Consider the following 15,212-nt stretch of genomic DNA (forward strand, 5'->3'; position numbering starts at 1 on the left):
CAAGTATATTAGTACACAAAACCAATGTACTAAGACTTAGAAACATACCTTTGCTCTTGTTTTGCACTTTGTCCATCCATAAGCATGAATTCACATTTAAGCACTTGTGTTGGCACTCAATCACCAAAATACTTAGAAATGGCCCAAGGGCACATTTCCCTTTCAGTAGTGAAGGTAGAAAGGAAGTTAAACTTGAACCGACTGATTTTGTATGATTGCACTTGAGAAAAGATAGATTCCCATAACTTCCTAAGTCAAATTAATACCAAGACTTTTGGTCCTTTTAAGTTATTTGAGAAAACAAATGACAATGCATAAATATTTGAGTTGGCACCTATGTTCGGAGTTAGTCCCACTATTAACATTGCAGATTTGAAGTTGTACTTAGACGAAAATGATGAGCTTGAATTGAGGACGACTCGACTTCAAGAGGGGAATGATGATGACATCTTTCCTTCAAATACTCTTGCTGATCCTTCAACTATTATGCAAGGTCCAATAACCCGACCTCGAATGCTAGAGTTAAATTTAGAGGTAAGCTCGTTCTTAAACAGTCTTTTTCGTATTTTAGAGAATAGATCTCTACACCGTATCTTGATTAGGAACATTGGAAGTAGTCATAAAGTACTTGGTGAAAGGTGTGGACATGGAGAAGACCTAGGACGATATACAATACCAGTCGATGGCCTAGTCCAACTCGAGTTCGAGACTACATTGTCCTTTAGGACCAACCAACAATGAAATAGATGCATACAAACTCTGCATTTAACAATACACACACGCTCATGCATGCACATGCACAGATTACTAATTTTAAAGCTAATTAATGGCTTTAGTTTGAGATCTAAATTCCATTGGAATCATCATGGATCGTCAAATCAAGTTAGCATCAAGAATTTGTCAAGTGTTGTGTCACCGTCTTCTGGTCTATTGGGCAATGTATTGTCTTAGAACATGTTAGGGGCATGTCGAGGAGGTGTGACGATTCTTAGACTATAAAATTCATAGTTGCCACCTACATTAGGGTTTAGTTTTTTAGATTAATTTGTCATTGAATAATCATAGTATCTGGTTGTGAAATACACTTTCGCTATCTTAACCATACATTGTTGCTCTTATTGAGCTGCATACTTTCGAGTTTTTGTTTGTATTCTTTGTTTCGTAGGTAGGGATTGGTCTTCTTGGTAATGTTAACTCGATTAGTGGCGCATTTGATAACCACTGAAAATCATGATGTTAATGTTGCAGGGTTTGGATCTTTTGGTCAAAAGTTGAATCAATATGTTAGGTTCTACCGAGTTGAAAGTTATCATTAATCTAACGGAATATCGGATACCCCGTCTCTACTCGGCAAGGCAATGCTGTGCAACCCTAGATTTGTGCATGATTATGTGGTGAGCCAAAAAGTCGACTGGCAAAAATATTTAGAGTTGTGAATAGGTTGAGACAACAGAGGGCAGGTAGCTAGGGACAACACAATGGTGGTGGTCCTCTCGGCCATGCCCCCTTTCCTTCGTCGACGAGTGGGCAGATCTGGCCCTTTTCTTCACTAGTGAGTGGGCGGGCATGGAGAGAAGCGTGTGCCACATAGATGGTGGGACACAATGGGTGTGAAGAAATCTTTCTGTCATTTCTCTATGTTACCTGCATTTGGTTTCTATTAACTAAGGCCCTGTTCTAAACCACTACAGTTAATTGTTAGTCAGCTAATAAGTTATTAGCTAGTTATAGCTGGGTTGGAGCAGCTAAAAACTGATAGCTATTTGAGAGGCATAACTAATAATTAGTTGGTCTATTACCTGACCCGTTTTAAACCTATCAACTAATTTTAGCTGCTAATTATTAGTTTTATAGGTTTAGAACAGGGCCTTAGGGGGTGTTTAGAAGTGAAGTTTTTTCACAGTTTCGAAAGAATGCTGCAGTATTCTCAAATACTACAGTACTATATATAGAATGATGTTTGGAAAGTTAGTTAAAATCTCCGTTTTCAAAATTGAAGTATTGCTAATACAGTAATACTGTAGTTGTTTTAAGGTATTCTAAACTTAGGTCTGGCCCCCTTAGTTAACTGTAGTATTTAAACTACAATATTGTTATGACTAAAGTATATTGTATTATTTAAAAAACTATGATTTTTTAAAACTTTGCTCCCAAGCAGAGCCTAAGTCTTGTCAACTAATTGGCTGATAACTAGTACTCCTTCCCTTTATTTAGTTAGATCCAAATATTAGTCAGTTATTAGCCCTCAAGTCTAGATCTTTAGTTAAAAATCAGTCATTTTTAGCACTCAAGTCTAGATCTGAGACTAAAATTAGCTACTGCTAGTTATTAGCTCATAGATCCAAATATAGCCCAAACTAAACTAACAGACAGACATGTAGTGTCTCCTTCCCTTTATCCTCCACGTACTGTCCCCTCTACGGGAGCCAACCATTGAGATTATTAGAGAGAGTTTTATGAGATTTTGGAACTCGCATATTTTCAAACTAAACAAATATAACAGTCGTTGATGTTCGTATAGTTTTAAATTTGACGGAATCCTATTTTGTGACGGGAGAGGGGATTGCTTCAATTCAATGAACAGAGGATAAATGATCGCAGGTTCACAGCACACGACTTTACCATATACACACTAGTAGAAATAATAACCAATGAAACAAAGACGCAAGTCCCCATCTTCTTAGACCGGTCAAGATCACGAATTGGCACCGAGAATCCGATCCATTAACAGGTTACAGGCCCAGGCCCACCCCCTGCATTCTTCTTCATGCACGCATGGTCCACGGGTCGGCGCGCGCGCGCGCGCGGCAGCTTTCAGTGGCCGACGACGACGAGCTGGTCGTTGTTGGGCACGTCGGGGTCGTTGTAGTCGCTGCCGTCGTCGTGGCCGACGTCGTCGGGCGCGGCGGCGGGCGCGTCGATGGTGACGCTGGAGCCCTCCTCCTCCTGGCTGTCCGGGTCGTGCACGGCGCCGACGCGGCACGCGTGGTCGTTCCTGGCGCCGGCCACGCACTTGGGCTTGGCGGCGCCCGACGACACCGCCGTCGCCGGCGACTGCGGGGCGGGCTGCGCCGCGGCGTCGGACGGCCGCGGCTGGAGCAGCGCGCACGCCAGCACCAGCGCCAGCGCCACCACCCAGGCGCGCACGGGCGCCGCCGCCGCCATGGTTGGGCGGGCGCTCATGACCAGCTGTAGGGCACGGACACGGAGGCGGTCGATCGAGTGGAGTGATGGCGCGCAGGAGCGGCGTTGGGAATTGATGGGGGGGCATTAACCGGCCATTTAAGGAGAGGTTGAGGAGGCGCGTCTCCAATCCAATGTGCGCTCTTGCCAATTTGTGGATGGTGGCCCTCGTTTCGTGGGAGAAACGGATGAACGGCCTCGCTAATTTTGTTAATTTATTAGTCCCACAAAAAATAAAATAAACGCAACGGAGTTTTCCTCAATCTCATTTTTTTGTTATTTGTATACAAGGCCTGAAGATCGACATACCTATATAGTTATAGATTCAGCAACTAGCTTTGTCCTTGATGAAACTTTTCCTTTTCGGAGCGGCGCAGGATCTAACAAAAGTGTCCCATCATGCGTCGCTTGACGTAACTTTGAAAGCACCACTGGTTAGTTTGTAGTTTTTGTACCCGCTCGCTCGCCAGCCCCGCCGCCGCCTCTATTTAATGAGCGCACCCACCACTCGCCAGACAACGCCGGCAGCAGCAGTCTGCAGATCGAGCACAGCCGCGCGCGGCTTGCCACCGTACAAACAAGCACGAGCACTCCGCTAGCTGCTCCGCCGCGCAACAACAATGGCGTCCCCGCGCGGCCATCGTCATCGCCGGGCCAACGTGCTGCAGCGTGCGGCGGCGGCGGCGGCGCTCCTGCTCGCTCTATCCTGCTGCTGCAGCAGCGCTGATCCGTGGCCGCCGCCGCCGCCGCCGCCCAAGGTGCCGGCGGTGATCGTGTTCGGGGACTCGACGGTGGACACGGGCAACAACAACGCGATCGGCACCGTGCTGAAGAGCAACTTCGCGCCGTACGGGCGCGACATGGCCGGCGGGGCCCGGCCCACGGGGCGGTTCTGCAACGGGCGCCTGCCGCCCGACTTCGTCTCCGAGGCGCTGGGCCTGCCGCCGCTGGTCCCGGCCTACCTCGACCCGGCCTACGGCATCCAGGACTTCGCCCGCGGCGTCTGCTTCGCCTCCGCCGGCACCGGACTCGACAACAAGACCGCCGGCGTGCTGGTACGCCGACCTTTTCTACCCGCTCAATCGCGCGCAGTCAGAAATGAACCAGATGGACGTCTTTCTTAATTACTGGAGCACACGATTGCCATGATAAAAAACTAGCTGGAATTGAAGAGAAAGTCTGCACTGGTCCTGCAGTGCCGCGCCGCTGGAATTGAAGGCGCTCGACTCGATCGGCCTGGCGGAAGCGGATGGTTGATGGACGCCGCGGCCAGTGTTTAAGGCGCTGGGGGGGCCATTACCAACACTGCATTCTTCTTAAGACACGGAGCACTTGGAACCTTGGAGGATCCTCGATTAGACTGCGCCGGATCACATTAGGGTTCAGAGAATCCTTGATTGCTCACCCATGGCCCTTGCTTGTCACTCTGCTAGTACCAACGGGCTTTGCTGATGCGTGACGCTGACGCGTCCGTGCCCCCTTGTTTTTTCTTTCTTTTGGTCTGCATCGCTGCATGCAACAGCTTATTCATTTGATTTCTTCCTCTTGGGCAACCAACTGTAGAGGCATTAAAACCTCCGCATTTAGTGCGGCTTCCAGCTCTGCGACCCGCCATGAACTCCAGCGTAGCACGGTTGGTTAGCAGACCTGATCTGCAGTACATACTGCGATCGTCACTGTGCTGTGTTCTGTTCACGCCTTGTACTCTGAGGATCTGACCTGAATCCAAGTATTAGTATCTAATTTTGGAAGGTACAGAAACAAAAATCAAACAGTGGGAATTTGTAAAGAGAGAAGGGGTCTTCCACCAAGAAGCCAATGTACGGGCGGAGTAAAACAATCCATCAGTGGCGTATCTTATGAGCAAGGAGCCCTGCTGCTCCCATGAGCAAAATCAATCCAGATCACACCCTCCACATCCAACGGTGCTGTGTTAGGGGGGTTTTTGTAAAATGTACAGAGTTGCAAAGAACATTTTATAAAACCCCCTGACGCAGCACCGTTGGATGTGGAAGGTGTGGTCTGGATTGATTTTGCTCATGGGAGCACCAGCGCTCCTTGCGCACAAGATACGGTCTCGTGGAATAAGCATTATGCTGTGGCCGTTGTTATTTTTTTTTTAAACAGCTTTCAAGTCAAATATCGGACAATATGCCCTCCTAATTTTCAAAACCTGACAAATTACTCCCTAATAAAATAGCTCAAAATGGTTTTGATGATGGTTTTGGTTGATATGGAACATACTTTGACGTCTCGGCGCCCACATGTCTTGGGCTTTTTAGCCATGCCATACTTTACTAAGTTTCTATATACCATATATGTATTTGCTTATATAAGATATTTATTTAAATATGGGTTTTTAAATTATTAGTAATGTTTATATATTTATAATATCTCTCTTTTATACAACACAAACATACATGAGTTACAGTAGTAAAACCCAAGCACTTTACACCAAGCGAGCAGAGATTATCAAGCAGTTCATCATTAGCTACTCTATTAAATCCAGCAAGATGTAGCAGCCTACCACAATCTATCTATACCTCTATACAACCCACCAATTTAAACTTTGCAGAATCTACCCAAACAAATCACGCTCACACTCATAATCTTCTCTAAATCCACCAAACAAATTACACCCATACATAACACGTTCTCAAAACCAATTATTCAGCTTGCTGAATAACCCTCTCTTCTCTTACCCACTCAAATCCAATGTACAATGTTATTTAGATCATCATTTCTGCTTACACCGCTGCCTCCCTTCCTGCAACTATATTGTCCCTTCCCTCGCGCCGCCGTCGGTCCCTCCCTCCGCAACCTCGCCGCCCTTACCCCTCCCTATCACTCGTGTCGCAACCGCCGTTGCCAACCCCTCTCTCTCTCTCGTCGGGATGTTAGCGTTAGCGACTAGTGTTTGGTAAAGGCGCAGCTGGAGGGGCAATTGGGAATTTGCTGTGGTGTTTCCCGTGGAATTACTATATAGCCCCTACACCAGCAGTAACTATAGAACGGACGCGTGGATTAAATGGATAAAACGTACGTCGGTACGTGCCCTGGATCTAGCGATTTACCACCGAGGACGATCGCAATGTACACTGTGCTCAGATCAGGATCCAAGTCAGAATCTATTCATGTCTGCACAGACTCTATTTCAATTTTTTTTACTTGCTTCCGATCTCACTTGCATTGCGTTGCACTGCTTGCACCGATCGTGATTATTAAGGCTGCTGACTGCTAAATAAAACCTGCCTGGTTTCCGGGCGAACCGTACGTACGTGAAGTCGGTGATCCCGCTGTGGAAGGAGGTGGAGCACTTCAGGGAGTACAAGCGGCGGCTGCGGCGGCACGTGGGGCGCGGCAGGGCGCGGGGCATCGTCTCCGACGCGCTCTACGTGGTGAGCATCGGCACCAACGACTTCCTGGAGAACTACTTCCTGCTGGTGACGGGGCGGTTCGCGGAGCTCACGGTGGGCGAGTACGAGGACTTCCTGGTGGCGCAGGCGGAGCGGTTCCTGGGCGAGATCCACCGGCTGGGCGCGCGCCGGGTCACCTTCGCCGGGCTCAGCCCCATGGGCTGCCTGCCGCTGGAGCGCACGCTCAACGCGCTCCGCGGCGGCTGCGTCGACGAGTACAACCAGGTGGCCCGCGACTACAACGCCAAGCTGCTCGCCATGCTCCGCCGCCTCCAGGCGGCGCGCCCGGGGCTCAGGGTAGCTTACGTCGACGTGTACCAGAACATGCTCGACCTCATCACCAACCCTTCCACGCTGGGTAGAGAGAGAGAGAGAGAGAGAGAGAGAGAGAGAGAGAGAGATCGATCTCCAATGCAATACGACGACCTGCTGATGGGCTGACTGGCATGGCATGTATGGCAGGGCTGGAGAACGTGGAGGAGGGCTGCTGCGCGACGGGGAAGGTGGAGATGTCTTACCTGTGCAACGACAAGAGCCCCCACACGTGCGCCGACGCCGACAAGTACTTCTTCTGGGACTCCTTCCACCCCACCCAGAAGGTGAACCAGTTCTTCGCCAAGAAGACGCTGGACCTGTGCTACGAGCAGCTCCTGTGATGCTGGACGCTGCTTGCTATTGCTACTAATCAATCAATCGCGGTGTATAGCATAGCATTCGATTGTCTTCCATGTACTGTATCTGTATGTAGCATGGTTGTTCTGCCTGTTCCGAATCCCGATGCGTCGATTCTTTTGGATTTAAATGATCAGATCAGAGTGGTTTATAATTTACAAATTTGATCGAGTTACATTACATTTAGTTCCCGGCCGACAACGTCTTTTTATGCCATTTGTTTGACACACACACACACACTACTACTTAGTAGCAGAGCAGTAGTTCCTAGGCAAACAGCAGCAGCAGCAGCACTTCAGTTACGGAAGGAAGAAGGATGGAGATGGATCACGCATGCACCGGTATGGACAGGTTGTTGGTGATGCAGCCCGTCCTGAAGATCTTGGCGAAGGAGCGCCAGAGCCTGAGCTCCTGGTGCGCCGTCACCGGCATCCCCTCCTTCACGCAGTGGTCGTACTTCTCCAGCACCGACACAATGTAGCTGAACTCCGGCCGCCGCGCCGGGTTCGCCGACCAGCACTTCTTGATCAGGTTGTTGAGCACCGGCGGGCACGAGCTCGACAGCGGCGGGCGCAGGTTCTGATATGATGATCCATGAACAAACAAACAGACAAACGCACACAATCATCAGGAATCAGCGTTCCCAAAGAGAAAGAGAAAGAGAAAGAGAAGATCATATCATCCACCGAAACGGAAGCGGAGAAAAAAAGGGAACCCAACCTTCTCCGACGCGGCGTACGCGGCCTGCACCGGCGTCATGCCCTGGAACGGGAGGAGGCAGGTGGTGAGCTCCCAGAGCACGATGCCGAAGCTGTACACGTCCACCTTGCGCGTGTAGGGCTTCTCCTTGGTCATCTCCGGCGCCATCCACCGGTAGGTGCCCTTGTTGCCCTTGGTGGCCTGGCACTTGGTCTCCAGGCAGGAGGTGCCGAAGTCGGCCACCTTGACGCGCATCTCGTCGTTGAGCAGCAGGTTCTGGGACTTGAGGTCCCGGTGGATCACGCCCTGCGCGTGCAGGTACTCCATGCCGCGCGAGATGTCCAGCGCCAGCTTCAGGATCGTCTCCGCCGACAGCGAGTAGGGGTCCTTCTTGTTCAGGTACATCCGCAGCGTCCCCTGGGACATGTACTCCGTGATGATGCAGTACACCGGCGGCTTCTTGCACGCCGCGATGAACTGCACGCACGTACGTAGTGTACACAACAACGCAAATGGATACGTGGCATTTGCCTGTCAGTCGATCGATCTGCAGTCACGAGCTGGTGGATGCATGCACGCACGAACACGACAAGCCGAGAATCATCGACCGGGTACCTACCTGCACAATGTTGGGGTGGTAGAGGCGGGAGAGGAAGGCGACCTCGGAGTTGAACTGCTCCTCGAGCTCGGCGCGCCGGGCCTCGTCGCGCTCCGGGATGCGCACCATCTTCACGGCCACGGCGCGCTGCTTGTAGATGCCGCGGTAGATGCGGCTGTTGGCGCCCGACGCGAACTTGTTGCCGATGAAGAGCTGCGACAGGTCGGCCATCCACTCCTCCCGCCGCCCGCTGTCCCGGGACGACCCCTCGCCGCCGGACCCCATCACCGTGTCCAGCAGCATGGACCACGACTCCATGCTGTCCCACCGCTTCTTCTCCATGCCGTCCGCCTCCGGCGGCCACGCGCTCCTCCCGCGCCCCGACGTCGACGTCGACGGGGACGCAGCGAACAGGCTCGCCGCGAACGGCAGCGACGGCCCCCGCCGGGGAGACACCGCCGCGGCCTGCTGGTCCGCGTCCCCGCCGCCGCCGCCGACCGGCCGCGGCAGCCGGAAGCAGGAGAGCATGTGGGGCGCCAGGATCAAGATTCGCAGCAGGAGCACGACGTCGCACACGGCATGTTTGGCCGGCGTCGGTACCACTACGGCACTACTGCGCTACCAACGCGATCGACGACGTTGCGACACGCCGGACGACGCCCGCGCCACCTCCACGGGCATTGCTCACCGCGCCGCCGCGTCCGTCCACCACCACTCTCACGATATGCTTAATTACAGGTCACAAGGAATTAAATCAAAGCATCAAGCTAAACAAGATCCCAAACTCCTACGACCATGCAAGCAACGCCCGGATAGATGCCTACGCAATAATCCAGCGTACGTACTGGGGGCCGGCCGGGTTCGCTACCCTATCCACAAAGCATGCGCGCGTGGCACGGACCCAGCTGCTATCCGATGCGAGCTTCTGGGAGGATGCAAAACGGCACGAAAGCGAATAAAGGCAGGCACGCGCAGGCGCAGCGGGAAGAAGGGGACGCTAGCGGCTAGCTCTCCTTGTTCCTCCTCGAGTCCTCCTCTCCTCTCCGTCTCTGGCACCCTTGAGAAGCTCTGGTACGGTGTACTGTTGTTGACCCCAGACCGCGGGGATAGGCTGGACCGCTGGAGGAGAGAGTAAAAGGTGCTCTGCTCAAGGATGTCTCGTGAAGATGCAGTTCAGAAAAGGCCGCACCTTTTCGACGTCTTCCAGAGCCTAGATCGGCTCTGCTTCTCATCTGATCGATCGCCCGCCCCCCACCCCCAGGCCCCAGCTGCGTAGCCGCTGGAGAAAGTGCCGGGGAGGCGGGAAAAATGATATCTGCAATGGAAAAAGGAGACAAAAACACAAGGAAAAAGCTGGGATGACATGACACTGCAGCGAGACGCTAAGCGTAAAATGCGTCGAGAAAGGGTGGTGCTGAAAGCCTGAAACCTGAAAGGCACTCTCTCTACGTAGTTCCGAATCCACTGATCGGCTTGGAGTGCGTTCTGTGGCAAGGACGACGTGCCGCCGACCGTATGGCATCAGCGAATGCGTCATTTGGTCATGTCTCGCCATTTTTGTTCGAGATATATCTCTCCATTTCTGGTGAAGGGGAGACAGGAAAGGTGAACGCAAACGCTCGCCAGAGGACTATTTGAAGGGCCGGTGTTTTATTTTATCTTGCCCTCGGACGGTTTATTTCTTGTTCGGAGCCTTTTGAATAGGTAGGTCCTCGTGATGGATTCGATTCAACGTGCGAGTATCACCTAGATATGGCCAAACAACCCGCCCCGCTCGGCCCGGTGAAGCCCGGCCCGTTTTGGGCCCGACCCACCAGACACGGTTAGAAAACCGGGTCGGGCCATCTAGCCCGTGGGCTCGTTTCCCGTCCAAGTCCGGCCCGCAGCGGGCCGGGCCGGCCCGGTAAACACGGAAAAAGCGAGCTAAGCGGACCGGTAAGCATGATTTAGTGCAAAAAAGCGGGCTTAACGGGATTAGAGGTAAACGGGCCCTGCCGGGCTAGCCCACCGTGCTTAGTTTCCTTATCCGTGTCGGGCTCGAATCAGGCCCAAACAGCGGGCTTCGTACCGGGCTCGCAGACCTCGTGCTTATTGGCCATCTATAGTATCACCCTACGCTCTTGCCCTTGTATTTATCGGCATTTTCGGACGAATTAGGACCATCTTGTCGTTCATTTCAAGTGTATTGATGAGGAACGATTGTTTGTCAATTTGCATTTCTCGAAAAAACCCAACCATCCTTCATTTATAGAGTCGATTGTATCTGTCGACGAAAAGCATTGCAATTATTGGTGGCATGAGAGAAATAGTTATGCCATTTACAATAAGCACGTATTTTCAATTCATCTATCGGTGGAATTGTGTGAGACGGTGTCGGGGACCATAATTAGGGGTACCCTCAAGACGCCTAATTCTCAGCTGGTAACCCCCATCAGCATAAAGCTGCAAAGGCCTGATGGGTACGATTAAGTCAGGGATCAGTCCACACGAGTGACTCGATCACGCTTCACCCGAGCCTAGCCTCGGCCAAGGGCAGCCGACCTCGAGAGACTTCCGTCTCGCCCGAGGCCCCCCTTTTTACGGCGGACGCATCACCGGCTCGCCCGAGGCCTTAGCTTCGCTCAGAAGCAACTCTGACTAAATCGCAAAACCGACTGACCAAATTGCAGGAGCATTTAACGCAAAGGTGGCCTGACACCTTTATCCTGACACGCGCCCCCCCGGCAGAGCCGAAGTGACCACCGTCACTCCACCGCTCCACTGACCAGTCTGACAGAAGGACAGCGCCGCCTGCGCCACTCCGACTGCGGTGCCACTCGACAGAGTGAATCTGACAGGCAGTCAGGCCTTGCCAAAGGCGCCACGGCGAACTCCGCTCCGCCCGACCCCAGGGCTCGGACTCGGGCTAAGACCCGGAAGACGGCGAACTCCGCTCCGCCCGACCCCAGGGCTCGGACTCGGGCTAAGACCCGGAAGACGGCGAACTCCGCTCCGCCCGACCCCAGGGCTCGGACTCGGGCTAAGACCCGGAAGACGGCGAACTCCGCTCCGCCCGACCCCAGGGCTCGGACTCGGGCTAAGACCCGGAAGACGACGAAACTCCGCCTCGCCCGACCCCAGGGCTCGGACTCCGCCCTGGCCTCGGCCGAACGACCTCCGCCTCGCCCGACCCCATGGCTCGGACTCGGCCTCGGCAACAGAAGACAGACTCAACCTCGGCTTCGGAGGAGCCCCCACGTCACCCTGCCTAGGGCACAGACCCGCCACGTCAACAGGGAGCGCCATCATCGTCCTACCCCGAATCGACTCGGGTCACAGAGAACGAGACCGGCGTCCCATCCGGCCAGCTCCGCCGGATGGGCAATGATGGCGCTCCACAAGCTCTGTGACGACGGAGGCCCCCAGCTCTCTTACGGAAGCAGGGCGACGTCAGCAAGGACTCGACCGCTCCAACAGCTGTCCCTCCGCCAGACTCCGTCGCACCTCCGACAGCCACGACATCACGCCAGCAAGGTGCCAAGACCTCTCCGGCTGCCACATTGGCATGTACCTAGGGCGCTAGCTCACGCTCCGCTAGACACGTAGCACTCTGCTACACCCCCCATTGTACACCTGGATCCTCTCCTTACGACTATAAAAGGGAGGACCAGGGCCTTCTTAGAGAAGGCTGGCCGCGCGGGACCGAGGACGGGACAGGCGCTCTCTTGGGGCCGCTCGCTTCCCTCACCCGCGTGGACGCTTGTAACCCCCCTACTGCAAGCGCACCCGACCTGGGCGCGGGACGAACACGAAGGCCGCGGGACTTCCACCTCTCTCACGCTCGGCTCCGGCCACCTCGCCTCTCCCCCCTTCGCGATCGCCCACGCGCTCGACCCATCTGGGCTGGGGCACGCAGCACACTCACTCGTCGGCTTAGGGACCCCCCTGTCTCGAAACGCCGACAGTTGGCGCGCCGGGTAGGGGCCTGCTGCGTGCTGACGAACAGCTCCCCGTCAAGCTCCAGATGGGCAGTCTCCAGCAACCTCTCCGGCCCGGGGCGGTGCTTCGTTTCGGGACTCTTGAGTTCATGTCCTTCGACGGCAGCTACGACATGATACTTCTTCCACCGCCGCGCGACAACGACAATGGCGGCCGACAACCCGCCCGCCGGCGGCGGAATCGACGACATCTTCCCCGCGTGGTGGAAGAGCAACATTCGAGCTCGCTCCGTTCTCTCCCCCGCCAACGGAGGAGGGGGCGGGGCCATCAAGGCCAAGCGGGAGGCCGCGCTTCGTTGGCCGTCGAGCGAATCGACGCCCCCGACGCCCCGACGGAAGGCACGCCGGACGTCGACCTCGCGTTCAAGACGAAGGCAAGCGCCGTCCCCCCGCGACACGCTGACCCCGAGCAAGAAGACGACGCCGGCGCGCTCGCGGAAAGCCTGCAGGACGTCGCCCTCGTACCTGAGATGACGGTGCAACCAGTCCCCGATGTGACTACGTCGCTCCTCGTCGACCAAAAGGTACCGACTAACTCCCATCTTACGTCATTTCGACTCGGCCTCAACCCGCCAAACGACCTCGCTTTGGCGGGCGCTCTCATTGAGGCGAGTGCAACCCCACTGGGGTTTCGTATGCGGTCGCCTTGGGACCGACTGACGGACGTCTCGACCTACGGGCCCTCTGGGTCCGAGGAAGATGACGATCCCAGCATCTGTTGGGATTTCTCCGGACTTGGCAACCCCAGTGCCATGCGGGACTTCATGACCGCATGTGACTACTGCTTATCCGACTGTTCCGACGGAAGCCGCAGCCTTGGCGACGAGAGCTGCGGCCCAAGCCGCGAATGTTTCCACATCGAGCTAGGGGATCCCTCCGAAGGCAACCATCTCGGCATGCCGGAGGACGGTGATCTTCCTAGGCCGGTGCCTCGCGCCGACATCCCACGGGAGCTAGTTGTGGTCCCCGCTCCGGGGGGGGGGGGGGGGCGGCGGTTACGACCCACAACTCGAGCAAGTCCGCGAGGCGCAGGCCAGGCTCAACGAGGGAACAGGAGCGCTTGAGCCGATCCGTCGGGACGTCGGGCAGGCATGGGCGGGCCAACCCCTGGCCGGAGAAATACGTCACCTGCCCCAAGGTCTCCAGCACCGCGTCGCCAACGATGCCAGGGTCAGGCCGCCGCCCGCATCCAGCGGGGTTGGTCAGAACCTGGCAGCCGCAGCGATGCTCCTCCGCGTGATGCCGGAGCCATCAACCACCGAGGGTCGGCGAATCCAGGGAGAGCTCAAGAATCTCCTGGAAGGCGCTGCGGCCCGACGGGCCGAGAGCACTGCCTCCCGAAGGCAGGGATATCCCTCGGAACTTCATGCCGCGACTTCCTGATTCATGCGGGAAGCCTCGGTCTACACCGGGCGCACGCGCAACACCGCGCCTGCGGCCCCGGGCCACCTCGGCAACGAGCACCATCGACGTGACCGACGGGCCCACCTCGACGAAAGGGTGCGCCGAGGCTACCACCCCAGGCGTGGGGGGCGCTACGACAGCGGGGAGGATCGGAGTCCCTCGCCCGAACCACCCGGTCCGCAGGCCTTCAGTCGGGCCATCCGACGGGCGCCATTCCCGACCAGGTTCCGACCCCCGACTACTATCACGAAGTACTCGGGGGAAACGAGACCGGAACTGTGGCTCGCGGACTACCGCCTTGCCTGCCAACTGGGTGGGACGGACGATGACAACCTCATCATCCGTAACCTCCCCCTGTTCCTCTCCGACACTGCTCGCGCCTGGTTGGAGCACCTGCCTCCGGGGCAGATCTCCAACTGGGACGACTTGGTCCAAGCCTTCGCTGGCAATTTCCAGGGCACATACGTGCGCCCCGGGAATTCCTGGGACCTTCGAAGCTGACGGCAACAGCCGGGGGAGTCGCTCCGGGACTACATCCGGCGATTCTCGAAGCAGCGCACTGAGCTGCCCAACATCACCGACTCGGATGTCATCGGCGCGTTCCTCGCCGGCACCACTTGCCGCGACCTGGTGAGCAAGCTGGGTCGCAAGACCCCCACCAGGGCGAGCGAGCTGATGGACATCGCCACCAAGTTCGCCTCTGGCCAGGAGGCGGTCGAGGCTATCTTCCGAAAGGACAAGCAGCCCCAGGGCCGCCCATCGGAAGAGGCTCCCGAGGCGTCTGCTCCGCGCGGCGCCAAGAAGAAAGGCAAGAAGTCGCAATCGAAACACGACGCCGCTGACGCGGACCTTGTCGCCGCCGCCGAGTACAAGAACCCTCGGAAGCCCCCCGGAGGTGCAAACCTCTTCGACAAGATGCTCAAGGAGCCGTGCCCCTACCATCAGGGGCCCGTCAAGCACACCCTCGAGGAGTGCGTTATGCTTCGGCGTCACTTCCACAGGGCCGGGCCACCCGCCGAGGGTGGCAAGGCCCGCGACGACGACAAGAACGAAGATCACCAAGCAGGAGAGTTCCCCGAGGTCCGCGACTGCTTCATGATCTATGGAGGGCATGCGGCGAATGCCTCGGCTCGGCATCGCAAGCAAGAGCGCCGGGAGGTCTGCTCGGTGAAGGTGGCGGCGCCAGTCTACCTAGATTGGTCCGACAAGCCCATCACCTTCGACCAGGCCGACCACCCCGACCATGTGTCGAGCCCGGGGAAA

The 15,212-nt window shown here is 55.5% G+C and overlaps 3 protein-coding genes across 5 annotated transcripts; 1 reads left to right on the top strand and 2 right to left on the bottom strand.

Moving 5' to 3' along the window:
- Positions 1-2,550: 2,550 nt before the first annotated feature.
- Positions 2,551-3,251, bottom strand: LOC100278062 (uncharacterized). Its single transcript, NM_001151463.2, has one exon. The coding sequence runs from the start codon at positions 3,181-3,183 to the stop codon at positions 2,815-2,817; it is 369 nt and encodes a 122-aa protein (NP_001144935.2). The 5' UTR covers positions 3,184-3,251; the 3' UTR covers positions 2,551-2,814.
- Positions 3,252-3,665: 414 nt separating this feature from the next.
- Positions 3,666-7,456, top strand: LOC100273801 (GDSL esterase/lipase). Of its 3 annotated transcripts, none has more exons than XM_023300246.2 (3): positions 3,666-4,238; positions 6,468-6,896; positions 7,062-7,456. In XM_023300246.2, exons 1-3 carry the CDS (start codon positions 3,804-3,806, stop codon positions 7,200-7,202), a joined length of 1,005 nt encoding a protein of 334 aa, XP_023156014.1. In that variant the 5' UTR covers positions 3,666-3,803; the 3' UTR covers positions 7,203-7,456. The 3 variants fall into 3 exon arrangements, with proteins under 3 accessions (XP_023156014.1, XP_008647565.1, NP_001141675.1); XM_008649343.4 differs by having other exon boundaries at positions 3,696-4,238; positions 6,468-6,824; NM_001148203.1 differs by having other exon boundaries at positions 3,712-4,238; positions 6,468-6,957; positions 7,062-7,428.
- On the bottom strand, positions 7,363-9,778 carry LOC109940182 (serine/threonine/tyrosine-protein kinase HT1). Its single transcript, XM_020539373.2, has 3 exons — positions 8,590-9,778; positions 7,992-8,447; positions 7,363-7,850 (listed from the first exon to the last, which is right to left on the bottom strand). Exons 1-3 carry the CDS (start codon positions 9,094-9,096, stop codon positions 7,599-7,601), a joined length of 1,215 nt encoding a protein of 404 aa, XP_020394962.1. The 5' UTR covers positions 9,097-9,778; the 3' UTR covers positions 7,363-7,598.
- Positions 9,779-15,212: the final 5,434 nt, after the last annotated feature.

Source organism: Zea mays, chromosome 6 (assembly GCF_902167145.1).
Source record: "Zea mays cultivar B73 chromosome 6, Zm-B73-REFERENCE-NAM-5.0, whole genome shotgun sequence".
Lineage (NCBI taxonomy): Eukaryota > Viridiplantae > Streptophyta > Magnoliopsida > Poales > Poaceae > Zea > Zea mays.

Bases quoted from the DNA above. Each gene is read 5' to 3' on its own strand.
- LOC100278062 (NM_001151463.2), bottom strand. From the start codon at position 3,183: ATGAGCGCCCGCCCAACCATGGCGGCGGCGGCGCCCGTGCGCGCCTGG.
- LOC100273801 (NM_001148203.1), top strand. From the start codon at position 3,804: ATGGCGTCCCCGCGCGGCCATCGTCATCGCCGGGCCAACGTGCTGCAG. The intron at 4,239-6,467 runs GTACGCCGACCT...ACGTACGTGAAG, and splicing joins ACAAGACCGCCGGCGTGCTG to TCGGTGATCCCGCTGTGGAA. The intron at 6,958-7,061 runs GTAGAGAGAGAG...CATGTATGGCAG, and splicing joins CACCAACCCTTCCACGCTGG to GGCTGGAGAACGTGGAGGAG.
- LOC109940182 (XM_020539373.2), bottom strand. From the start codon at position 9,096: ATGCTCTCCTGCTTCCGGCTGCCGCGGCCGGTCGGCGGCGGCGGCGGG. The intron at 8,448-8,589 runs GTAGGTACCCGG...ACGTGCGTGCAG, and splicing joins ACCACCCCAACATTGTGCAG to TTCATCGCGGCGTGCAAGAA. The intron at 7,851-7,991 runs GTTGGGTTCCCT...TCATCATATCAG, and splicing joins CGTACGCCGCGTCGGAGAAG to AACCTGCGCCCGCCGCTGTC.